This window comes from Perca fluviatilis, chromosome 12 (assembly GCF_010015445.1).
Source record: "Perca fluviatilis chromosome 12, GENO_Pfluv_1.0, whole genome shotgun sequence".
NCBI classification, from domain to species: domain Eukaryota; kingdom Metazoa; phylum Chordata; class Actinopteri; order Perciformes; family Percidae; genus Perca; species Perca fluviatilis.
In genome coordinates, this window is record NC_053123.1 from 17,107,055 (window position 1) to 17,133,773 (window position 26,719).

General features: G+C 40.2%; 2 protein-coding genes across 10 annotated transcripts in view; both read left to right on the forward strand.

Moving 5' to 3' along the window:
* Nucleotides 1-19,852, forward strand: part of ubr3 (ubiquitin protein ligase E3 component n-recognin 3) — a 46,879-nt gene extending 27,027 nt beyond the window's left edge. For both annotated transcript variants that reach the window (XM_039817841.1, XM_039817842.1), the window contains 10 exons: nt 3,588-3,673; nt 6,592-6,697; nt 8,243-8,343; nt 9,438-9,562; nt 12,559-12,666; nt 12,893-13,018; nt 14,642-14,818; nt 15,738-15,947; nt 16,138-16,277; nt 17,826-19,852. In XM_039817841.1, the coding sequence (XP_039673775.1) occupies nt 3,588-3,673; nt 6,592-6,697; nt 8,243-8,343; nt 9,438-9,562; nt 12,559-12,666; nt 12,893-13,018; nt 14,642-14,818; nt 15,738-15,947; nt 16,138-16,277; nt 17,826-17,943 (1,297 nt within the window). In that variant the 3' untranslated portion in view covers nt 17,944-19,852. The remainder of the gene's footprint in view (nt 1-3,587; nt 3,674-6,591; nt 6,698-8,242; nt 8,344-9,437; nt 9,563-12,558; nt 12,667-12,892; nt 13,019-14,641; nt 14,819-15,737; nt 15,948-16,137; nt 16,278-17,825) is intronic.
* Nucleotides 19,853-20,826: 974 nt separating this feature from the next.
* Nucleotides 20,827-26,719, forward strand: part of myo3b (myosin IIIB) — a 70,710-nt gene continuing 64,817 nt past the window's right edge. For 4 of the 8 annotated variants that reach the window (XM_039818231.1, XM_039818233.1, XM_039818232.1 and 1 more), the window contains exons 1-3: nt 20,828-20,931; nt 21,261-21,297; nt 23,279-23,327. In XM_039818231.1, coding sequence (XP_039674165.1) covers nt 20,845-20,931; nt 21,261-21,297; nt 23,279-23,327 — 173 coding nt within the window. In that variant the 5' untranslated portion in view covers nt 20,828-20,844. Of the gene's footprint in view, nt 20,932-20,966; nt 21,101-21,260; nt 21,298-23,278; nt 23,328-26,719 lie in introns of those variants that run through there. The other 4 variants (XR_005641003.1, XM_039818235.1, XM_039818238.1 and 1 more) reach the window with 4 other exon arrangements.

Sequence of the window (26,719 nt, forward strand, 5' to 3'; positions counted from 1 at the left end):
AACTTATACTACATGATCTCATATGAAAAGCCAGTGCTTCTTATCTTTGTAAAGCCAGATATAAGTGAGTGATGGTATGGACTAGTGAAGAGGCCAGAGGTGAGTCTTTAGTTCAGTGCACAAGTGAGACCAGGCCTGCAACATGGTGGGACATGAAAGGTTTTTTTTCTTTTTATGGTTAAGTGACCAATATAGAACCAAAGACGACATCTGTGTTAAAGGGGTGATAGAATGATTATATAGGGTATTTCACACTGTTCCTTATGGTCTCCTAATGGGGTATGTAACATTGGTTGGGCTGAAAATGGCCTGGTTGATATTTTATTGGCCCTTACGCATCCCTTATTTGTAACAAGAGCTTTTCTTCCAAATATGGTATGGTCATGAATATTTAGATGAGCTGCGCGCTGATTAGTTGAGCGAATCCCCCATACACACCCATTAGAGACACGCGCTGATTGGTTGAGCGAATCCCCCATATACACACATTAGAGAAGCGACAGAATCTCATATTCCAAACACTGCAATGTTTCATTATCAAATTCACTTCTGAGACTTTTTTATGCGAGAAATCAACTATATAAAGCTCAAATATGGGCTGTTTTATGAAAATTGATTGCTAATTGCAAATTTGGTAAGACATGTCGGACTTTAGGAGCCCCACAGAGTCTGACGAGAAAGCGGCAGCCTGCTGGGCTCCATACCAAAGTCACCCTTTGTGGATTACTGCACTACGGGGCTATATTTACAGTTTTAATTTTGTCCCGGCACTTATATCACAGCTACCCCAAGGTCTTACAAAGCTAAAGTGTCCGTTTTCAACGTAAGGCATTTTCATTTCAGGCGTTTTGTTAGGAGGAGCAGCTAGCTAGCTATATGTCCCATTCAATACAATAGGAAAAGATCGCTGCTAGCTAGCTACACTTTCGGCATAACTATAGTAGCTATATTTACAGTTTGAATTTTGTCACGGCACTTATATCACAGCTATCCCAAATTCTTACAAAGCTAACAATGGTGTCAGATTTCAATGAATTTTTGTGAACACTAGCTAGGGGTTTCCTTAGCTGCGACTGTCCCTTCAATGTGTACAGATTGCGGCTAGTTAGCTTAATTTTCAGGGTAATTGGAGTATATTTACAGTTTGAATTTCGTCACAACACTTATACAACATCTACCTAAAGGTCTTATAAAGCTAACAACGGTGTCCAATTTCAAGTTAATGAATATTTGTGAACATTAAGGGTTTCGTTAGCTGCGACTGTCCCTTCAATCCTAGCTATGTGTAGCTACAAATCACGTATAGTAAGCTTCATTTTCGGCGTAATTCGAGTATATTTACAGTTTCAGTTTCGCCGTGACGGAGCTCAATTGAGCTCACAGCAGGCCGGGGTCTGTGAAGGAAGGCAGGCCAGGCGGCGAGGCAGCAACACAGGCAGCACTGCCCGCTGAACTCCGACACACAGTCGGACAAAATTTGCAATTAGACATCAATTTTCGTAAAATGGCCCATATTTGACCTCTACATAGTTGATTTCTCGCATAAAAAAGTTTCAGATGTGAATATTGTAATGGAATAGCAGAGATCTGCGTGACCTAGATTCAGAAGACTACCTGATCTCAGGTCAGTTGTGTAGCCAATGTAAATGTTGGTTGTCTTAATACACCCATGGGTGTGACAAAGGTACAGGTCTTGGGATGCTTACGTAAGCTTCCAGCTTTGTTGAGATTTGTCTGTTTTCAGCGGCAGTTTCAAAATATGAGATTTTCATAGTAAAGGGGTGTCAATGTGATTTTGAGCTTCTATAGCCGCTTTCTGACCAGAGGGATTTTTGCAGTTCCTAGAACATAAAATTCCTAGAACTTTTTTTTTTTTTTTTTGTTCCGACTGGACCAATTTGGGGATTCCCTCTGGTTGCATTTCCTGTAACTCTTTCAGCTCCTACTTCAGGGCAGGGTCTTTTCGCTGTTCCATTTTCAGCATAGGGACCTAGATCAACGAGGGTCGAGTTTTCGGTACAGACAGACAACGGGACAAGTTTTCTTATTCCTCACTAAATTCACTTCTGACAACGTTTTAGGCGAGAAATGAACTGTTAACATTTCGAATATTGGCCGTCTTGCGAAAATTGATGCACAATTGACAATTTGCTTCAAAGTTTTCAGAGGTGAGAAGCTCCATGAAGTGAGGCGACAGTCGGCAGGCGCCTGCCCTGGCCGCAAGCTCGCCGCTCGGCCAGTCCTGCTCAGAAACCCCGCTGTCAGCTGGTGGTCTCTCAGACCACTCTCGTAAATAACAGGCTTTTATTTGGCCGTTGACGGTTCGTTTGTTTAAATATCACAACACATGTCCATCATAAGATTAATGGGAACCTGTGATTAGGTGTCTTTTCGAGTTAAACTCCACAAGCGTGCCATGCGGGCTTGACAACCTCGCTGTCCGGCCGTCTCACACACACACACACACACACACGCACACGCGCACACACACACACGCACACGCGCACACACACACCGCAGCCGGCAGAGGCGGGGGAGAGAGAGAGATACCCGTTTCGGGAGACTTGTTTAAATTATGACAAATATGCTATATACATTAGATTTAGTATGTAGCTCATACTTTTTTGGTGTATTTGTTTTCTGATTTTAACGCTATAAAGACCGTTGCCGTGCTTGCATTAGGCTATTCCCTTACCCCTCCTATAGTCCCTATGGCCTCCTGGCCAGTGCGAATGCAAATTGAAAAAATGGTTTTGGGGGTGAGTAGTTAGTAGAACTGCTTAGAAGTGGACTTTTCCTATAATATGTTCCTGTAACTACCTTGTCGGAAAGCGGCTTATGTATGTCCTATTTACCCACTGAACTGTTATTCAACTATGACAAGGTAAAATCGGTTTAGCATTCTTTCACCCCCTTAAATTAATCAACACAATACTGAGAAAATAAAGTAGAACCAGCTTATTGGGACTGAAACGACACATGAATTAAAAAAACAATATGTAGGATAATTTGATGAGCAGTGATGGGACCAACACAAGCTATGATGCTGTCATTAGCCAACTATCTATAGGTGAAGCACAAATTGTAATATGACTAAAGTGAAGTTAATAAGGTGATGGCAAGTTGAAATATTCAGCTCAGTCAAGGAAACCAATTAATGTAACCATAATAATCCCCAGTTAACTTTGTTCTGTCAGAAATGGCCAACACATTTTAATCTCCCTTCTCTTGCATGGCTGTGGTTTATGTCTGGGGTAAACATGGGTTCCTAACTGTCCCTGGGTGGGGTGGTGTTTGAACCCCACCTTCACTGATAATGAAAGGTACTATATATATTGCTTTGCAAGCATGTATATAAATATTTTCGACATAGCCTGAGTGATTGAGATGGAGATGAGTCATTTAGCAAATGATCATTTTTAGATTGTGTGTGTGTGTGTGTGTGTGTGTGTGTGTGTGTGTGTGTGTCTGTCTGTGTCTGTATCTGTGTGTCTGTGTGTGTGTGTCTGTGTGTCCGTGTTCATATTCATATTCATATTCATATGTGTACCTGCTACCTCATAATAGTCATGGCTCTGTCTTCTCAGGACCAACCTGGAGTTGGAACTTGTGCACCGGGGAGGAAACCTATGTTCTGGAGGGGCCAGTGCAGCTGCCAAACGCTCATGTCTCAGTAAGTAGTTACTCCTAGACATCTTTAACTTTTATATCAATACAGTTTCTCCTCAAAATCGTATAACTTCGCAATGTGTAAGTCTGATACATTATTTCAAGTGGAATACCTTTTTTTGGTCCCTTTTTAATTTTATGCAGAGTTTTGACTGTTTAACCATGCTTTGTCTGTTGCTTTTCAGCGACCTGCAGTGTTTTCACGGTTTAAAAAAAAATGGTATTATGGTGCTATGTCAGATGTGTTCTGCTGTTAGGTTGACAGTTATAGTGACATGTGTTAATGCAGGGGGCTGTATATAATTTCCCATGAGCCCCTGTCTAATAAAGTGTCTGACTTGAGATCAAACCCTTTCTTCCGTGTTACAGCTGAACCATTAAAAGAAAAAAATCAAAAGGTCGCTTTGCAATGGCAGGCAAGGTTAGATGCTGTCCCAGGTGAGCTGTTGGGAGCAGTTGGGGTAAATGAAGCAGACAAATGGGTCAAGTGCTGTTTTAGTTGATTGTGTCATAGCTGACAAGACCATGCATCAAGGGGAGGATGAAAACTGGGATCTTGGTTCCTCAAAGACAAAACTGAACATCAACCACTACCAGCATTCATTGTAGTATTGTTGACTGATTTAAAATCTTACTAAATATTTTTGCATGAAGGCTGGGATATTGCAAAAGAAAGTGTATGTATGTGTCAGAGTTAAGATTGTTTTACAGACTACACCCCATTTTCTGTTTTGTTTAATTATTCTGTCAAAGTTGGGGCTGCTGCAGTGAAATGGCCTGTCATCCTCTAGTGGCTGAAAAGAGATTTCACAGTGGAGGTTTGCCATATTTTAGCTACATTAACCACGTAGCCATGCCAACGGCCAAATTTACTCAGATGCAGTACATTAGTGTTCGTTCTTCTTAGGGAAATGGATTTGAAGGAAAACGGCAGACGTGTGCTAACTGAGAGCTCATGGGGTTCCTAAGCCTGTTTCCCAGTAGGCACTTTTTCTGTTGAGCTGATGAGGATATGATGGACCACAGAGGCAAGCTGCCTACAATTCCCTTGAAAAGGGCTAAATCAACTCTATTGAGAGTCAGCCTCCAAATAGCATGTCATTGGTTCATTTAACTGCAAATATTTGAATTAATCTTGGGGACTATGTGGCTGCTACTGTGTAGGGAGTTTAAAGGCATGTTATTCATGTTGACCTCAGTTGTGCAAACTTGCAGTACTTGGTGAGTGTTGGACAGCTGTATTTGCGTTATTTAACCTCCCTCATTCTTTTGTGTAGCTGATGTTATTTTACATGTAGACCACTGTATGATGGCATGCCCTGAAAGGACACATGCAACTGTCAAATATTTGCAACAAAAAGTGAACACACATTCAGATTGTATTCAGTAAAAAAGTGTATGGTGATGGAGGACCGGCCTTTTCCATGAACTGAAAGGAATATATGTCACAGTTTGAAAGGCACAGTTTTAAATAATTAAATGAATGACTGTTGAATTCACACTCATAGCTGAAGACTCTCTCGCACAGAGGGCACCTCTAATTACTCTAAAATGCTTCCTCTTTTGCTTTACTATCTTCTCTTTTCCTTTTGTTGCCCAGTGTCTTACAGTTTTCCCAGTAGTGTAGAAAGCAGAATAACACACTTTGTTGTTTGATTTATAGCAACTTTGTCAGAGCAGACGTATTGTAACCTTTTAGAAAATGTTTTTGCATTCTACGACACCAGTGTCTTTGAGTAAGCTCTTCTAAGGGACTTTTAATGAAAACAAGCTATTTAAAGCTTTACATTGGTTTGGCAGGACAGCTGTGATCAAATATTGGACCTGAAGCTTGAAATAAGCCTTTTCCATCTGTATATATTTTGCAATTTTATGACAATGGCAGGAAAAGACATCCCTGATTTGATTCACCTCTTCTCTATTTCTCATTTACTATTTCCCTCTCCCCTTCCCCTTTCCCTTCTCCATCCCCTTCCCTCCTGGTGAGTGGTAGTGAGGGAAGAGAGGAAACAAGCAGTAGAAAGGACAAATGGGATGCAACGAAGGACTGACACTTTGCTTTCTTTATGCTGTGTCTTTATTTACCTGTAGAGGGCAGTGTTGCATTAAGTATTGGCAGTTCACACAAGTCAAGTGGCAGAGCTGATTATTTGAAGCACTTTTGCTGCTACAGCATCATAATTCCCTGTAAAACAAAATAAAATAGGATTAGTGTTGCTTATTGAAAAAGGTTTAGGTTCTACAGAAGGTTGTTGAGTTCACCTGAAGATGAAACTGATCAGTTTAGTGCCGCTGGTTTCAAACATGGTTCATATGTGATTTAAATCTATTGCTCTTGTGCTCTTTTGATTTCTGGCTTTTAGATGATGTAGATTGAGTTCATAATCAGAATACATTGTTACATTATTTTCTAAATTTAATAAGAAAGACAAGGACCTTTCTTCACTTTGGAATATATTACATCTAAAATGACTTCCTGTCTTTTGCCCATCTTGTGGTTTTCTATAATGTCATAAATGTTGGTACTTGTAACAGGTTTGCTCTGGACAAAGACAATCGAGGTTGTGAATTGTCCTGCTTTTAAAAGCTAGTGTGTACACGAGAGATTGTGTGTGCACAGGGGGTCTCTCCTCATGTTCCATTAGTTTCACAATGAACAGGTGTGACCTGACCAAAGAGTTGCTCGAGGCTATCAAGCACTCCATGTATCCATCTGGCCTGGCCTGGTTTTATCAGAGCCAAACCATTAGCCTGCAGTCAGTTCAAGTCAACTGCTTTCATCATTTGATCTACACTGGTTGCTGGTGGGCTATGACAATGAACACTGAGATAAACAGACACCTGCTGGTTTTGTTCCTGTTGGACCTTGTGGGGAACATAATAATGATGTGATTTGTTTTTTTTCTTTTCTTTTTCTTTCAGATCAGCTATTCCATGTGCTGGCCATGCACATGCGTCTGTACAGCATTGATTCAGCCTACAACCCTTGGACTAAGCTGACTCAGGTTACACAAAGCAAAGAGGCATAGTGAGTGACTTTCTCTCTTAAGTACCTCTGCTAACAGTAAATCTATAAATATGTTCATACATTTGTGGACCCCCCACCCCCCCCCCCCCCACCCCGTCTGTACTTTCTGACACACGTTTCCTTCCTGACATAAACATGCAATCAAAGGGCCACTTTGTCCCCTTTCTAAACGCCATCATTTCATCCCGCCCCCAACAGCTTTTTCTCCACACAAAGAGGACCTAAAAACAGAAAAGGGACCATGCGTGGTTTCCATAGATACCAATAATTGCTGCATCTCACAAATTACCGGGCACTCCACAGAGAGCAAAACCACCCTGTAAAATACTCTGTACATAGAACGACTGCACCACACCACTCCAGCACGGCATTTACCAGTAGTTAGTAAAATACATAGTTTCTACCACACATACACACTCGTTTTTTTCTTTTTTTGTCTTGAATCTTGAAAAATACTGTACATCAGAAAATTTATTTCATGCACAAATGTGTTTGGTCGTCAGGATTGATGGTGTAAAAAAAACTAAAAACAAAAAATAAACTACTGGCAGCACTTAACAATACAAGATAAGCTTAAACAACCTTTCCTCCCTGTTAGTGTTGTAAGACAGCTTCTGCACCTGTTACTATTAAAGTGCTCACAGCCCTACAGTATTCTCAGAAGAGCCATTTGGTGTTTAAAAATACTTTGTTTGGGTTACGTGAGGGAGCGCTGTCATTGACACCCTTAGGCAGTGAACCTGATCTAGCCCAGTTAAATAGGACAAAGAGAAATGTTTCTTCATAGACTCAAAACATTGCTCTTGCCTTATTTTATTGTATGACCCAAAGAGGAATGCATGAATGTTTTACAGCGTGCAAATAGTTTGTATGCAGTGGTCACAGCAGGGTTGTAAGCTCCATCCTCTGAGGCTTTCCTCTGATTCACAGTGGAATTAACCGCTGAGTGCTTTGGTAATGAAAGGTATTATTCTTTTAGTGCAGTTTCTCTTATTCCAAGCCGCCTTAGGCCTTTCAAGAGTAGAGTGCCGATTGGAACCTCGCTGAATTGTCAACAGAACATGAAAGACATTTAAATAGAGACGGCACTCAATGCAAATATGTAACCAGGGCTACATTAAGGAAGTCGGTGCAGGAATGGGCCTTTTCATGCCATGTATTTGTCAAGAAAATTTAAAACAATATACACTGCAAGACCTTAGCTCTCATGCTTTTTAAAGTCCTTGCAATGCATTCGACATTGAAAAAAAGAAAAAAAAAAAAAAAAAAAAAAAAAAAAAAAAGAGAGAAGAAGAGAGAGAGAGAAGAGAAAAAAAAAAAAGAGAAGAGAGAGAGAAAAGAGAGAGAAGAGAGAGAGAGAGAGAGAGAAAAAAAAAAAAAAAAAAAAAAAAAAAAAAAAAAAAAAAAAAAAAAAAAAAAAAAAAAAAAAAAAAAAAAAAAAAAAAAAAAAAAAAAAAAAAAAAAAAAAAAAAAAAAAAAAAAAAAAAAAAAAAAAAAAAAAAAAAAAAAAGAGAGAGATCACAATCACTTTTGCATATTTTGCAGCGACTTTGATGAAAAGAGACCTGAGGTACCCATGCTGTTTCGAGATGTCCCATCCCTCCTGATTATCTTTGTGCTGACAATGCCACAGCCTCTGCGAAAAGGTACAGTTCCTGTGTATGCATCATGACACTATAAGAGAGTAGGGATGTTTCTCAGTGGCTGCTCTACAAGGCTCCCGATTATCAGTAGAAATCAGGGCTGAGAGCTGGAAAGAAGCATTTCACATCTCCTATCTATGCTCTTGTTGCCATTATTTGGCTGTGAGGATCAGAGAGACACGACCCCAGTGATGGGAGGGCTGCCCCTCCTTCGCGTGCCCTTGTCGCTGTATCTCCTCCATGTTAGCCCTTCACCAGAAAAGGTAGAGTGCCACCTAAAGACTTGGCCCAATGCACTACAGTCATGTTTAATGGGAGAAGTGTCACAGCAGGCAGATCATTTTGTTGATGACTGAATTAGGTTGACCGCTGGCAGGGACATTTGAGATTTTTTGGAACATAGTAAATATGAATTTATTGAAAGCGTTTGACTAAAATAGGTAAGGTTATAGTTAGATATCCTTAGTGTGTTTATTTTATTTTTTTTTAAATCATGATTTAGAATTCATCAAGGAATGTTTTTTTGTTTGTCAGATTGTTCATAAGGTGGTGGTGTTTCATAGCATGTAGCATATCATTGTTAAGGGCTCTTTTTTCTTTTTAGAGAAATAGAAAGGTTGAGGCATGAATAGTCCCCTGAGGAGTCATTTGCACAGGGTTGCTATAAAGGGATGGCAACCTTTTTTAGTTCTACCGTTTAATTGTGTGTACTGACACTCACAGTGACCAGGACAGTGGAGCTGTCAGCAGCCGTTTGAGAAGAATAAAGCAAAATTGCACTCTTTGTTGTTCTTTTTAAACCAAACTTAAATATCCTTCAGGCTACATTTTCCACTTGAAATGCTCTGCCGATTATCCTGCATACTGTTCACTGAGGCTCTCTATGCCGAACTGAGAAACTAAATACAATGCCCCGGCTGTGAATAGCTGCCAGCCCACTTGAACTGCCTTTTTTATGCTAGAAGGTCTTTTTAAATTCACATATTGAAGTAATGTTATGAATTAATTATTTCATATTTTATCTGTGTAAATTGTGCTTCTCCACTTCTGTTTGTTCCCACTTTATATAATCAGTGTCACCTTCTCTCCCTGTGTAGAGCACTTTACCTGTGTGGTGAAGATGCTGTACAACCTGCAGTTCACCCAGGCTCTGGCTGCACTTTCAACCAAGTTCAGCCCAGAAGAAAGGCAGGCCTGGAGCACATCTGGAGCACTCAAGAAGGTAAAAGTGAGGTCTTTTTTAAATTTTTCTTTAGTTACTGTAATGTTTAGAGGCTTAAATGATGTAGACCAGGTAGGGCTGTGACAATAACCGCATCACCGCAATACCGGCGGTGACGTGCCACTACCGCGGTCATGACGTCATCACCGCATATTTTTTTTTTTTACCTTTAGCTCGTGTAACTTACAGAAGAACAGATATTGTGTGATATGACATATAATGAAAGCAATAATCATTGTGTAGTTACCGTCATCGACTGTCTTCTATCCTACATTCAAGAGTTTATGGAGAGAAAAAAAAACGCAAGTTGCCCGTCACTTCAGCTTTGCACATGAGGATGGACAGTCCATTGAGCTGAGGTGGACGTGGACACATTAACGTTAACGCTGCAGTGTTTACCATTGCACATTAGCCTATCAGCTAGCGGAGTTTCCTTCTGCTTATAGCTTAATCCTGACAAAACCGAACGGTTGAATCTCAGCCTGCATGCACGTTTTGTAGCCTAAACAGAGCAGCTTATATTGGTTATCTTAGACAGAGCACTCTGTCTGCTCAGCTGCTAAGACCGCTGTGCTGCGGAGCGTCTGCCCTTGGCATTGTCGGCAAACCTTTTTTTTTTCTTTTTACTTTATTGACAATAGAGCTTTCTGAACTGTCTGTGGAATAGATCAACGGAGATGAGAGAAAGCAGAGTGACCATAAATGACAGAAAAACACAGTAAAGACTCACATTGAGCTGAAATGGAAACACTGTGCTATGGGTTAAGCCAATGTTTATCGGGGGGTAACGGCCATTCACTTTACCGGCGGTATTGACAACAGATAAAGCCACTGTGTCTTGAGAAGCTCAAGCTTGTTGTTTTATTGTTTACTTTACATCATCTTTGCTATCTCTTTTTCCTCTCGCTTTTCCTCACAGCAGCACTCATACGCTGCTCTCCGTTACCGCTTGCTCTCCACACGTGCACTGACGTCAATCACTTAAGGCCCCTTGCCATTCTCGCTCTAATTTACGCTACTCTTGTAAGGGGGTTGCGGTTAACCGCCATACCGCGGTGATATGTTGCTTCGTCACCGCGATAAGAAAAATACTATACCGTCACAGCCCTAAGACCAGGTAATATAGTCACCTGGGTTGTTGTGACCTTGCTGATAGTGATGTAATATGCTGCCTATTACCTACTTCTTTTGAATACATATGTATTCTCTTTTATTGATATTGTGATTATTTCTGGGCTTGTACTTATTTCTTGTTGTTTCCGATTTGTGTGGATTGCCTACATGGTCCTCTGTAGTCAGTACTAGTGGTCGACCGATAAAGGTTTTTCAATGGCTATCGGTACACTAGTCAGTCTATCTCCTTTACTCCCTAATTAGTTTTAAACAGAACTAAACTAATGAAATGGTCAAAAAAGGTAATACTGTAAATTATATAATGGCCCAGCACTTAAGACAGCATAAAACCTTTTAAGTACTGCTGAAATAGTTGTGTAAAGAGAACCTTTACTGTACTTCCTGCTCTCTGTGCAGTTCCAACGCTGCTGGGTAACATTTTCAAAGGGTGTTAAAAGTCTACTTGTGTCCCCTGCTTGTTGAACCAGTTGTATCATCTGATTGTTCCCTAGAACCAGTCTACAACAACAGTAAATCATTGCGTATGACTTAGTATTGAGATGAATTGAGCCCCTTTTGGTTTCATTTACGTGATTTTCACAGTCGATCTTAATTATCTTGAAAAGTGTGATTGCTGGAGAGTGTTGCATTAATTGGCTATCTGTCTTCGGTCTATTAAATCTGTATTAGTGAGTAGCTCGCTTGAATTTCAAAAGACAAATAGCTGAAACCATCCCCTTTAGGGTGTTTCTATCCATAATGGAGGTTTGGATTAGTATCTTCCTACTACACTTGTCATGAACAGTAGCGCAGGCATTCACAAGCTGCCATTAAGATGGATTTCAAATCCACAATGAGGACAGCATCCATATTTGGTGGAACGCCATTGTAATTAAATTGAAGTTGTTAAAAACGATGCAGTCTGAGCAAAGATCCGAGCCTAGAGGAAGGAAATCCATGGACTTGAAATTCCACCCCTATAAATCTATGACAAAGGACGGCAGACAAGATAAGACTGCTGTTTTATATTCTACCACCTTCAGCTTGATAAATGCATGCAGCTTTTTTCCGATATATAAAATACTAGCTAAACCAGTTGAATTTTTTTTTTATCAGAACACACATTCAGTAATGTCTTTACCACTTATCAGTAGTTATATTGTAAGGAAAGACTTATTGTTCGCTGCTTATTCTGCATAAGTCATTATATTTTACAGTGCAGCACATTTTATACCTACTGTAAGAGGAGGACTACAGTGGCAAGATGCACACGTGAAATGCGGCATTCATATATTTGAAAACTGACAATAGATTGTTAATACCATGACTATTTTATTTCTTTTTATATGTTTTTGTCTCTGGCTAAGGGTCATTTGATAGTCTTATCAATTTCTGAATGCCTATAGGCTATAAAACATGTTCTCTGCAAGAAACAGCGTGTATCCATCTGTGAAATCATTCAATGGGATGACTAAGGAATAACTGTCTAATGAGTCACACATGCCTTCCGGGATCAAGGGCTAATTTAGACTGTTGAAGATCCATATTTGTCATGGCTTTATCAGTTGGAGTTCATGTTAATACCTAGTTTTATAGGTGTACCAGAGTGTTACCATCCTCCTTTCCTATTACAAGACAATGGCTTTTTTAAACCTAGATGAGCCTTGGGAGGGACTGCAACAATATGGAAATAGTTTTTTTTATCGGCAGCTAAAAAATACTTTGGTTTAATGTTTTCCCCTTAATTCAGCTCAAACAGGCAATTAATTGACTGACGTGGATGCTTTTTCACCGTCAGAGGAAATTATAGGCTAGATTAAGTGTAAATCTTGGTCTTTTAATGTTTGATTGCATATTGTCAACGTTTTAATTTTCTGTCACAGAATGCTGCAAATGCGGAGACATCTTTTGAAGCGCTGCTAAGTCACGTTATCAGTGAGCTCTCGAAGGACAACAGCGTCTACAAGGTGAACGCTGAAGAAACATTAATGGTGAGGCACTAAAATGACTGTTTAGCACTTCGGCCTCCAGGAGAGTGCTCTCTCTCCCCTCAGTCTTGTCTTTGCTCAGCTCCTTTTCATTTTGTTTTAAACAATGAATTGGCCATTACCCTGAGAGACAGTGATCTAATATCTCCAGGGGAGATATACATCACAGTGTTATCAGCAAGCCGTTGGCTGGTTATTGATCAAGTGTTACTGTTGTTTCCCTCTCCAGCTGATCTCCAGTGTGTGGTCTCCACAATCTATCGAGTTTAGCCTTCAACAGTTCTGCCTGCCCTTCCTGCGTCTCTCCTGCCTCCTGCAGCATCACCTCTACGGAGACAACCTAACTAGCTGTCTGGTATGTTTTATCATAAATGTCATCCTATCTACCGAAGCTACCCTACCCTTGTAGCCCTATTTGGTCAATATTTCTGCTCATCTGATCTTGTCTACAATATTTGTTAAATTTCTCATGATGATGACATGAAACCAGCATGATTGATGTCTCAATACAAGACACATGAGGCGTTTCAGCCAAGTGGCAACCTCCTGAAAAAATGAAGCTTGAAAAATAAAGCCAACGTTGAAGTGCCAACAACTGCAGTTCCATGAATGGCAGGCCCCAAAAGCAAGTCAATCCCCATTAGTCTCGCTTTGCCAGACCCTCCTCCAAAGCGTGCTGAAGCAGGGTTTGGTTACCACACATAGCATTCAGGGATGGGAGGAAAACGTGCTCTGGTTTAATGGCATTTCTTTAAACCAATCAGAATCGTCAGCTAGCTGTCTTAGGCCGGTTACACACTCAGCTGTGTGGCGTGTCCGTTTATATTTCGGCTCCCATGTTAACAGGTTAGAGCTTACACACTGCCTGCGTGACACGCATGTCTCAGAAAACGTGTGCCTGCTAGAAATAGAACCGAAGCCTATTTTTCACGCGACACGCAAGCGTGTTGGAAGCGTTTCCAGGCAAAATATAATAGGAAAAGATGTTTATATGTCATTTAGACACTAAAACATATTAATAAATGACATGTTGATGTGTGAAAGTCTATAGGTTTTGATATAAATGCAGATGTAATGAAAAAAAAAGAAGAGATTTTCTAATATTGCACCTGTCAATACATAACGAAATATTCTGTACCCGAATTTAAAATTCCAACACAAAGAAAGCGGAAGGAAATGGAAAATACATGCATCCGGCGGAATTTCCTGCAGCACCGGAGCAATCCCAGAAGTAGCATGCAAAGGATATAGACTAATCCCCATAGAACCCCATGTTTAAATGCCAAAGTTTACAGCAGAAATAAACACGTTTACAACATGGTCCAAAAAAAACGATTTTGGTCTCTATTGCTAATTTCCCACTTCATGATGTGCTGTGACTGGTGAATTGATTGTATATCTCACCCGTTTAAACTATATAGAGGCTTAAAGTTATGCATAATTAAAGGGAAGCTTTGCCGATTTTAATTGAGATTTGTGTCATATTTGTGTGGGCAGTGTGTTTAGATGAAAGTGGCTCGGTACAACCATGCACGGCCAGCAAACCACTCCTCTTATCACACTGGCCACACTGCCATGACACAGAGCTGGATTTTAATCATAATATCTCTTTAAGGGCGGGCCGCTTTAAGTGATAGGTGGATGTAGTCACAGGTGGCTAGCATAGACTGTAGGCTTTGGCCTGCCTCAGCTCCTCCACGCTTCACCTCTTTGCCCATTTTTGGAATAGCTGGTAGCAGGGGGCGTTAGGCACTGCCAAGATGGCGACTGCCCAAGCCACCCACTTAGAGCTACATTTTTGTTCTTCAGAAACCAATGGCTGACGTCATGGAGATTACTCCATATTTTATACAGTCTATGGTTTCAGCACATTGGTAGACTAGAGTTTAGATTATTTGACTTCCCATAAGGCACAGGTGTTGGTGAAAGCAAAGAGAGTGACCTCTTCAGCTGTTTTCTTTTGTTTGTGTGTTCTCAGGAGGAGGAGGAGTTCTCGTCCTTGGCTGTGTGTTTGGGGCTCTTATCCTCGGCCCCGCCCTCCAACACTGTGCACAGTGCCTCATGTCTGAAGTGGGCAGTCAGCTCCTTTGACTTGGTGTCACAGTGGTGCACTGAGGTCACAGGGCTCTTTCAGATGCAAGCTGAGCAATCATTGGTATGTGTGTGAATTTCAGGAGAGAGAGAGAGAGAGAGAGAGAGAGAGAATAAGCACGGTCATTTTTTATATATAAAATGACCGTGCTATAACAAAAGACAGCAAGTATATCCCATTAAAATCACATGTGGATGAGACGTCAAAAAAACGTTTAGAGATAAAAAGTTAGTCTGTCCATGTGTTCTTTTAAAAAAAATTGTAAATCTGGACTCAAAGCTGAATTTGAACATAAATCACCATTCAGTATGACTATAGTATTTCTGCCTCTTTAACAAACTAAAGCTAATTCCCAGTGGATTTCATTGTGCAGCATGGGTTTAAATTCTGAAAATATCAGTATAATGAGATGTTGAGCTTTAATTGGCTTTGGAGTTTCAAATAAATAGTTTGAATACTCTCTGCAATAAATATGCAAACCATGTATTTTGAACTTGATGTCCTCTAAACTACTCATTAAACTCAAGTGCTATTGACACTTTGAAATTAATTTCAACCTTGGTTGATGAGGTCCTTAGCGGTTAGTCTCTGAAGAGAGTGACTGCATAACTAGCCATGTGCCTTATGCCCTTGGCAGTCAGCATTGCAGTAACATTGGATGCTGTATATCATTTGGTAAAAACTAAGTGTCTTGCATGTCAATTTAGGTTGCTAATACTTAAAAGGACGTTATTTATTATAACATTTCAGAGCCAAAGGAAGTCATTAAAAACTAGGAAAGCTGAGACCTGGTGAATTATTTTAATTCAGCGCAGGCTGACAACATTTTTTTTTGCTTAAGAAACTTTATCTTTTGTCTTTTTTACTTGAGAGTTTTGGGTTGAGCAGGGAAGAGTTGGAGGACAAAGTGATTAATGACTAGTGCATTTATGGACAGATTTTAGTACATTTTACATATTTCTGTCTTTCTTCTCCTCTGAAGACCTTGCTTGTCCAGGAACCTCAGTGGGCTTCCCCCCGCCTTCTCCAGCTCCCCGACAACTACAATATCATCTTCCAGTACTATCACAGGAAGGCCTGCACTGCCTGCAAAAAGGTGCCAAAAGACCCCGCACTCTGCCTTGTTTGTGGCGCCTTCGTCTGTCTCAAAGGCGTGTGCTGCAAACAGCAGGGTATCTGTGAATGTGTTTTGGTAAGTTTCTCAGTGCTTCAAAAGCAGGCCCATAATGTTATTTATTGTTGTTATTTTTTTTATTATTCCACGTGAGGACCAACAACCAAATTTGGAGCAAAAATAATAATTGGATGCCTCATTGCAAGCTGAATTTGCATAGCTGTATGACAGTGTCAGGATCATTTGTAAATCTTTTATTTTTTGACAGCACTCCCAACATTGTGGCGCAGCTACAGGCATCTTTCTACTGATAAATGCCTCAGTCATCATCATCATCCGTGGACATCGTTTCTGCCTGTGGGGTTCGGTTTACCTTGATGCCCACGGAGAGGAGGACCGCGATTTACGGTACACACACACACACACACACACACACACACACACACACACACACACACACACACACACACACCTTATCTATGAAGGTAAATATGGTGCAAAACTAATTTGTACCTGTGGACTTAGGCCGTGGAGCTCTGTGCCAACAGAACGGGGAAAGCAGGGTTTCTATCGCCAGATGAGGGACAACTCTGTCCGGCTTATTTAGCTATGTAGCATGGAAGCCTGGTGGAATAGCAAGCTAGCATTAGCTAAGTAACCAACCAGCCTGCTTCTAAATAAATACCTTTTAATTATCTTAACACTTTTTAACAGTCAAACTGAAACACTGGCGGTGAGCTCCAGGTCCTGCAGCCGCAGACGGACCGTCACCAGTGGGGATTGGCCCGCTAGCTTGCTATTCCACCAACACTGGCGGTGAGCTCCAGGGGGGATGTGCCGCTGCTACCGGGTGCGGGGCTCTCCGTGTCCCGCTGGAGCTCGGACGGCACGGAGTCAGTGCGGCGAAGCTTTCTGGCAATAACAATGTTGCTACGCTGGCCGATCCCCACTGGTGACGGTCCGTCTGGACTGTTTAAAAGTGTTAAGATAATTAAAAGGTATTTATTTAGAAGCAGGCTGGTTGTTACTAGCTAACGCTTAGCTTGCTATTCCACCAGGCTTCCATGCTACATAGCTAAATCATCCGGCAGAGTACTCCCCGCTCTGGTGCACCTACTTTCCTGTTCTGTTCACAAGCAGGCAGGAAATTAGTTTTGCACCAAATGTATCGTAAGAAATGTTGCAAAAGTCGAGGCGCAGATTCGCCACTTTGTGATGCGAGAGAGAACATATGTGAAGTTGCAGTGACAGATTCGAGAGGTTGTAATCACTGAGTTGTGGTTGTGATGGAAAATTAACCTGAGTAAAAAAAAATAAAAAATAAAGTACACGAGTAAATGTTGCATTACAAGTTTGCAGCTATCATTGTGTTCATGCAAATATCAATCTACACATTTGTGAATATTTTTTCTGCGACTTCACATTCAGAATACAGGTGTGAATATTTTCTATAAGTGCAAATTTCAATTTACAAGTTCAGATGGTTTTTTACAAGCTCTCGTGTTTTTTTTTCTTTTTGTGACTTCAAATTCAGATTACGTGAGTGAATATTTTTTACACGTGCAAATTTTAGTTTTACAAGTGCAAATTTTAACATACACGTTCAGATTTTTTGGTCTGCAAGTTCTAACATCGTATTCAGTTAAAACATTTTAACACTCATGTGCTGTGTCAGAGTTCCATTATACATACTCTGCAGTATGTATCTGTTCTGATTGTCATAGAATACTATTTTTGCAGGTAGTGGACAATAACATGACATCATCATAATTTTTTTATGCATACATGTTTTTTAGTACATGTAAGCCTTCAAGTACAAACATTCAACATACTCAAAACCTTCTTTGAATTAGGATCTAGTATGAAAATGGGACTCAGTTTGTTTTTAAGAATGTGTTGCTGGAGAGAAAACAAACACAGCTCTCACACTTGTTTTCCCCTCTGGCTTTTCTGCAGCCGTGGCAAGCCTCTCTTCTTATGTGAAGAGAGGTATCGAGTGTTGGAGCAACAGTGGGTTTCACACACCTTTGATCACATCAATAAGCGTTGGGGGCCTCACTATAATGGACTCTAAGATCTTCCAAAGTCCACTGAAAACAGCAACCTGTGACGGAGAAGATTTCTTTTTTTCTGGCTTATGTGTCTGCCTCGATTTAAAATAAATGGGAACTCATAACGTGATAAACACAAACATCCCAGTGAGGGTATTGCTGCCACAGCCTTGGTTTATGTGAAGTTTGGTGTACAATCATGCCTAAAGATTAACACGTGTGTGTGTTTAAGTGATTTATTGTGTGGTTTTCAACAGGGAAAAACAGAATTTGGTAAGATCAAAGTAAAAAGCACAACTTTGCCCAGAAATTCAATTGGCATGGAACAGGTGTTTTTAAGCCTGTCTATATATATATATATATATATATATATATATATATATATATATATATATAAATTATCTATCAAGTGCTGAATATCCCTGCAAAGTTTGATTACTATTTATGACACCATGTCTGATGATGTTGATGCATATCCCTTTTATTTATCCAAATGTGCTCTGCTGTGGTGGCATGAGTTTCAAGCTCCTGATGAGTGTAGCGGTGATATTGCAATGTGCACTCATTGTCTGCTGACATGTGAGGGTAGGCAGGACAAGTCCACCCATCAACACACTAGAGTTTTTTTGCAGACACGCAAAGGCTCTTTTTAATGGGTCTAGTTGCAATCCATCCTCAGGAATTTCTTTTTGTTTTTGCTGTTTAAAATGTTTTAGATATTTAAATAAATGCTGCTGCTCATTGTTCAAGTAAGTAATTTTAACTTTGGTGATTTTTTTTTTTATATGGTTGTGCTTTGAGTTTATGGTAGATGGCTGGGAATGTTGACTCAAACTCACTTTGTTCAAGGAGGTATGCGGTCACCTCATTACGCTCACTACAGATCTTGTAGTCCTGCCCTATCGCATAGAGCTTCTTGTTTCAGATTGGTTCTGAAGAAGAAAGCTAATGCTAACTCTAACAGCTAATGCTACAACCGGTCTATGAGAGTCATTGTCATCGCTCTACAGAAACCTAAAGTCAAACATACAGAATTTAAAGTAGCATAAATTTGAAAGAAAATGTCATTGCACAGATATGGTGTCCTGCTGCACTGGCAAAACTGAACACTATATGAGAGCAGAAATATTATATTAGTTCTGTCAAAGTTTTCTCTCAAGATATGAAACTCCATGAAATTCAATGAAATGTGAGTTGCTTTTGAGAAATGTCAATACTCATCTGTCTGTGCTGTCAAAAAAGTTGTTTTTCCTTTTTATGCTTTTGATTGTCGGCTGTCGAGTCCTAACTGCAGTACAGAGCATTTATTGCGATGACTATCCCTAACTCATGCATCATCCAGTTGTGATTAATAGTTGCATTCCAACATAACAACATTATCAGACTTGAGTATCTGTTATACACTGTGCATGACATCCTTTAAGCCACCATTATTTAAGTGTCTTAGCTACTTCATTTTCTGATTATCATCTTTTTTTTTTTTTCTGGAAAAGAGGAAATGTATCCAGTCGTGCCTGCAAGATAAATGTTTTTGAGTGATAAACAGCACACTGCTGATATCCCTGACATCTGGCTTTGGAATTCTGGGCCACATCGTGTTGCATCAAGGAATTTTTAAAGGAACAAGTTAACACTTGAAAAACCCTTCTCTTGAATTCATGCATGCTGCTTTTCTGTTTACCAAGTTTCTCCTCTCTTCTTTGTTTTGCAGTACCCACTTTGTAAATGACCGCAACCAAATAGCCAATGAGTAATGGGTGTAAATTGTAACTGAAAGCTCTTGTGTGTTCTCCTGTATGAGTGAGGAGAGAATACAGTACATTACTGTAGGTGCTGACTCAAACTTTCTGAGTTTGACCAGAAAGTATGACTTGGACATTTAATGCAAAATGTAACATATGTGAATAAAATATAAAGACTGATTTGTGCCCATTTATTGTTTTTCTTGTTTTGTTTTGCCATTTTTTGAGTACTACAATGAATGACCTTCTCTACTCCTCCTTATGTACACTGTATGAGACCAGTGATGCTATATTGGTTATGTCAAAGTATTCTCTCAATGTCATAGTTGCTTTTGTCAGCTATCAAAACCACTCCTCTACCGGTGCTGCCAGAAAAAGCAGATACTATAATTTTGTATCTAAACATGACCATAATTTCTAGCAGGTGTAATTGAAGTAATTTCCAAGAGACATGAGTGCTAGAGGGACAAGAGGTAAAAGAGGGTTTCATGCCACTGCTATCATCTCAGCTCCACAAAGCTCAAATATTACTTTCTGTAATGACTTTTCTCTGGTCTCAATCCACTGGCGTGAGCTGTAGTGAAGAAATGTGGCTGGTAAGAGACAGACATCCAAACTGTGACCACCAGGGGTCTCAGTTCACTGGAGCTCATCAGATCATCATCTCCACAGACCAGTCCTGTGACCTTTTTTGAATGAATAAAGTGACTATACAAGAATACAGCTTGTGTGAAAAGCTGCTAAATATTTTCAAAATGCAGCTGAGCAGATGCATCAGTACTGAGATCATTGAAATATCAGTGTGTTCCATTTGTAAGTGGGTTGGTTGCTAGTTTTTATTTAATGAAATGAAAAAAATAATAAAACTTGAGGAAATCTCATGTATACATGTATGCTGTATTGTTGATTTCTGTATTAATACTGTTCATCCAACTTGTCCACTGCCCTTTTCAGAGTACCAGAAAGAACTTTCGTTGCTATGTGACTGAGCACTTTGAGGATAATTGGGTTGAAGTTGCATAAATACGGGAGGCCCTCTGGTTAATGACAAATGGCTGCACAAATCCTCTCTTTTCTGCCAATTAGGCAAAAAGAAAGAAAAAAAAAAAATAGTGTGGGCCAGCGGAGGAATTTTATCCGGGTAAAACCAGCGAGAATGTGCGAACAGTTTCACGCTGAGAGATGGTAGAGTTAGAGGCGGTGCCGCGGCGAGCATCACTGGACATTTCCTCATTTACCTTATCTTCCCTTGAATTGCCTCGTGTCCAGGTAGGTATATACTGCCGCCTCAAAGAGCATGACTATACCATTGAAGTTGATATTGGTCAGCTAAGAGCTTCCGGTCAGCAGGTCAGCATGCTCAGATGTCTATACTCTTAATAATTAAAACCATTCACTGAGTAAACGGGGAACCCGTTCGGATTTGTTACTATGGACGGTAAGCTGCACGCATAATTGTTTGTTAAAGTAGTAGACTAATTGTAAGGTTTGTCTAAAACTATCAACAGTGTTGGCTGTGTTGACCCCGATACTCTGAGATGGATACAAGACTGAGCAGTAATCAGCTGATGTCTAAAAAACTTTCCCCTGTTTTGCAGATTTTAGAGATGGAAATACAGAGGCTGCAAACTCAAGGTGGGTCTCGTGTTTTCTCATAAGTAGGCCACACTGTCATCTGTAATTCTGGTACTACTGGTACACTGTAGGCTATAGGCTTTACGTTGTGAAATAATGGCATACTGTGGTGTTCACAGTATAAACTGCTTTGTTGGTAAGGAGTAACTGAAAAGATGGGATAATGGGAAAAAAATCATACAAATGCGGGCCTACATTTGTTTTAGAGGGTCACCAACTTATGACCATTTAAAAAAAATAATTGGTTTGGCTCAGTTTTCATTACAGTTTAATTTCATAAGCAAAACATTGAATCCAAAGTTATACTGCGTCAGTAATATTGGCCTTAAAATCTAAGGTAGCACACAAATGAAAACGGCAATATGATTATACATTAGCCTACATAGTAAGTTAAACAACGCATCAAAACATTAGAGCTATGTTTATCAGTGAATTTAGATAATTGCTGCGTTTCAAATAAAAAATGTTCCTCATCAAATACTGCTGTCAAACATGAATTCTCATCAAAACCGTTTAGTCATTCTGTCAGGACAATTAGCAATGACGAAATGAGTGCAATGATGTAGGGTACAAATTACTTGAAATGCTATTTTTACTTATTGAGTATGCTGTGTTGGTGTAAATACAGTCTACAGTTAGATTTTACTTAAGTCCTACATTTATAAAGGCAAAATTATGTATTTCACTGTATTGGTTTAGTTTTTCTATTCAATATCAACCAAAGAATTAGTTTTTTACCAAGACATCAAACAATAAATATTTCAAACACTTGTAAGTTTAATCATCTTAAATCCAGAAAGCTACGGTGATGATGTAATTCTGGAAAACATAATATTAAACCACAATTTATATGACCATAACAAACACTCAATACAGTGCAATTTTGAATATATTTCAGTGGTGGTTAAGTAATAAATCACCAGGGCAAGGCTGTTACATTAAGAATGAGGGGAATCAGTGATCTTTGTAATAAACATTGAAACCATACACTAATATGAGGTGGTGTTTACTTTAGAATTTGTATTTAGAATATGATAAGTATGGTAAGAATAAGAAGTTATATGGGCTCTTTGCATTGAAATTTTTGCACTTTGAAACCATGTTTGTTGACAAAAATAGACTTCTCTCTTCTTTGAATATGATTGAGATTGTACAACTTTATTCAACTTGTATATCACTGTATAACAGTCGGTTAGTTTTGTTTCATTTACACAAAACCGTATTGCACTGTACAGTATTGCACCACATTATATCACAAATATGGGCGCATGCTCTAACAGGTGAGCTACCCAGCCACAGTTGTTCCGGTTTTTAGATTGATTAATTTAATGCTGACATTGGCTTCTTCTTAATTAGGTTAATGTTTAGTGTTTCCAAAGTTGTCACTTGGAGATTATTAATCATGAAGGTGGACTGCTGAGATTCGGGGGTTAAACTACAAAAGAAAAAGGGGTTTGTTTCTGGTCGTGTGAGGCTTTGGTTGTCCAGGGTGACAACAAGTGCACAGTGCTTTCAGCCTGGCTCGTGGCTAGTGGAGGTTTACTGCAAAGCCTCTTCATATCCCCTTAAAAGGGATTATAGTCCAGAGTTTTTTCTCTCCACAGATTTACCAAAGGGTTTACCAAGTGAAGTTCCCGCAAGGCTTTACCAGAGAGGGTGGGATTGTACGAGTTTGATGGAAGCAGAAAATTAGATTACTCACTTTCACTTTCCACTGTTTCTGGTGATAAAGATGGTCCCTGTGCTGCAGCTGTTCACATCATCTAAAGCTGTTAGCACCTCCAACCATCACTGAAACTTGGAATTATGCAGATGCACCGTAAATGCAAATGTTGGGGGGCATATTATTTAGCTCAAGAGGCATCTGCATGTACTATTATCACAAAGCAGCACGTAACACATAACCCAGTTTTTACATAAATCCCTGTGATTTTGATGTGTAGTTTGATGATGTTGGATTTTTTTTTTTTTACTATTTCAGTGTGTCAGAGAGAAGCTCTTGATCACCAGATACGATGTTCCTTTTTCAGGTATGCTGACAGTACGGTAAACAAAGGGTAACCTGAGCACTGCCATCTAGGACCAGTGGTGTCCTGTTTCTAAAGCAGCAGTGATGTGTCTCATGTCCATTGCAAAGAACATCATTTGGGTTTTATCTTTGCTTTGTGACAAAAAGACAAAGCATGTTTTTGTGGATGGCAATGGAAGTTAAGTGAATCTGATTCAACTCTAAATAAACAAGTGTGCTCTGAAGCTGTCAAGACTCACATTTAAACTGAATAAAAAAAAAATTAAGCCTGTCTTGCTCTCAAGTTTAGTGGTTCCCAATTGTTTTTGTTTGTGACCCCTTAAAACGATACTATGTCTACTTGCTACCCTTCTGCAGGTTGCATATGTCAGAATATAACAGGGTGACCAAAGCTTAATAGGCAATTCAGATTCTTTTTAACGGCATATCATAAGGAAAATGATGCACCTTTAGACCCATAGATTTATCTTGTGACCCCTTAAGGGGGTCCTGACCCACACATTTGGCATCACTGCCCTAGTTCCCTGTCAATAGACCTTTTTAACGGCAGACATGTTGACATGTCATAGTAGGAAAAGCACAGGTGTATTGTTAGAATATATTTGTGAGAGTAAGCTAACAGGATTGTAGAGTTCATGATTTTGACCTTGTTGTCTCGTTTCCCTGGGTTTTGAGAGGCCATCTAGTTCTACAGTGATTTCACATTACAAAAGTAGGGTGAGATAATGCCTGAAATGAAAAAGTCTTCTCTGATCAAGGGGGGAATAGGCAACAAGGTCAGTGTTTTGTAAGCGCGTGATGTGTGACACAAAGTATAGTGGAATGACCTGACTCTTGGAGAACTCCGTAAGTTTGAAGGAGATAAAAAAAACACAGAGGTTCAAATTTAACAATAGCAGTCTGTCTTTATGAGCTGGGAATGAGAAGTCGAGGTCATTCGTTTATACAATGTGATACATATCGTTAGACGGATGAAGCAGAGAAAGGGAATAAAAAGTAAAGGTTCTGGGTTAGCCAGCATCAGATGCTGGGGGAAACTCTGTCTGTTTGCTAGGTTTTAGCGATAGGCTGTTTTATCTTGAAGTAATCTGATCCTTGTGCACAAGTTTATTGTATTTTGCAAATATCATTCACTAAAGCTTGTTATTAACTTTAACTGGACGAATCCTGAGTCTTATTTTGAATCCTGAGTCTTTTCCTCTGATCTACCAGTAAACGAACACTCTTCAGTGACCATAGAATTGGAGTCAGATTAAGTCTGGCCTTTTTAGGGCCAGACCGGTCATCGGTCACATTTTAGATTAAAATCATACAGTATTCAAAACCATTAATGATGGCTGCATTCCACTTAGGAGAGGCCCTGGTATTGTGGTAGCCTTGGCTCCGCCCTCCTACATACTTAGGCTCACTTTTCATTTCCCTTCAGTACTACGTCTGGGTTTCCGGTATAGTCTTGGGTTTTCTCCTTCAACATTTTTGGCGGTCCAATCAGCAAACAGAGGGAGTGGCTGAGAACGATGGCGTTGAGGCCGTGCGCTAGAGTTGTGGTGGAGAAAGATGCGAGCGAAGCCATTTGGTCCGTTGTGGCAACGCCGCCGAAGATCCAGAAGTTAAAGCCCAAGCAAGAACAATCTTTCCTTTGTGTTGGTGGCCATGATGTTGTGGCCCTCCTCCCCACAGGGGTTCGGGAAAAGTTTGATTTTCCAGCTCGCTCCGTTAGTGGTAAAGGAGTTGGCTAAGGCTAATGCTAGCGATGCTTATGCTAAATATAAGCCTTGACGGTCTCCCCTCTTTTTGCACATGCGCATGACATACGTCACGACCAAACATTAGCGATTGGTTATGGCAGATCCAGAGTGGCTCTGGGCCAAGCCCCCAGGAAGAGCGGCATGTCTAAAAGCCACCATGGGCTTAGCGGATAGGGTAAGGTCCACCACCCCCCACCCCACCCCCCCCCCACCCCCACAAATTCCCCACCCAAAAAAAACAACAATTTTTTCTCCCATATTTTTTTTTTTTTTTAAAAAAAACCCCCCCCCCCCACACTGAAAGGGTCCTTGTTTAAAACGTCACGTTTTTAACATTTTTAACATTCACTAGAAGCGAATCCAGAATTATTAAATTTGGCATGATGAACGCGCATAATGGACGCGAGCAGAGCCGCGGAACTGTGCTTGCCCGCTCACATGACATCCCGAGCTCATGTAGCTAGCTGTAATAATGGATATAGCTAATAGTTGTAATTCACCATTTGTTAATACGTCCATGGTATTATCTTATGAAGTTATGATACATCCGAGTGATGTATGTATGCTGTAAAGCCTTTTACGTGACTAACGTCAGCGTTTCCCAAACTGGCGGGGATATCGGCTAGCTAGCTAATTGCTAATATCAGGGGTAGCTAGCATGGCTGGGGGTCATCCCTATGTTCCCCGGACCCATAGGACCCTTCTTTAGAAAAAAGGTCCCATGTTCCCCGTTTTTCTGAAAAAGGGTCCTATGTTCCCCGCAATCTATCAATCTGGGTCCTATGTTCCCCCGCAATCTATGGGTTAGGGGGTTATGGTTAGGGTTACATAGGCCTATTTGCCATGGAATCTGGCAGTAAAGGGTAGAAAAAGTAACAGACCGGGGGAACATAGAACCCTTTTTTTGAAAAAGGGTCCTATGTTCCGCTATGTTCCCCAGTCTCATACAAAGAGGGGAACATAGGACCCAAGGAACATAGGACCTGGGGAACATAGACACGCTCCCAATGGCTGTATTAAGATCTATACATAGCTAGCTATATGCATACATAACGTTACTACAGACATAGTGATTACATGGCCTTGGTTCTCTCTAATAATACATCCGAGGGCTGTATGCTGTAAAGCGTGTAACGTGGATGAAGTATGAAGCCATGGATGAGCTTTGTTCACGAAACTGCAGACTAACTTCTAGCGCTAGTTAGTAGCTAGTAGCACGACATAATTTTTAAATCTCATTGGTTGTCTAGCTAAATACATCTATCGTTTATTTAGCTAAGCATGTAAATGATCGGGAACAACGAAAACACAATGTTTAACGTTAGTGAATATTTTAGACAATGAAAACAGCGAGTTCATGAGTTCGCCACTTGTAAGAGACACGAGAGAGAAGCTCATGAACGAGCATGTTGCTACCGGTTGCTAAGACAACAAAAACAAATTGTTGCTATTGCGCGTGTCCATTGTGACGTCATGGGCCAACAATGCGGAAGATCCGAGCTCCATGTTTGCTTTATGCGCTTTTGAGCACTCTCATTGGAATATACAGGGCTTCCCACCGAACTCTGTGTCCAGTTCTCTTAATACATCCATGCTCTGGGCAGATCCAATAGTTTTAAACTTCAACAAAGTACCCGCCTTCAAG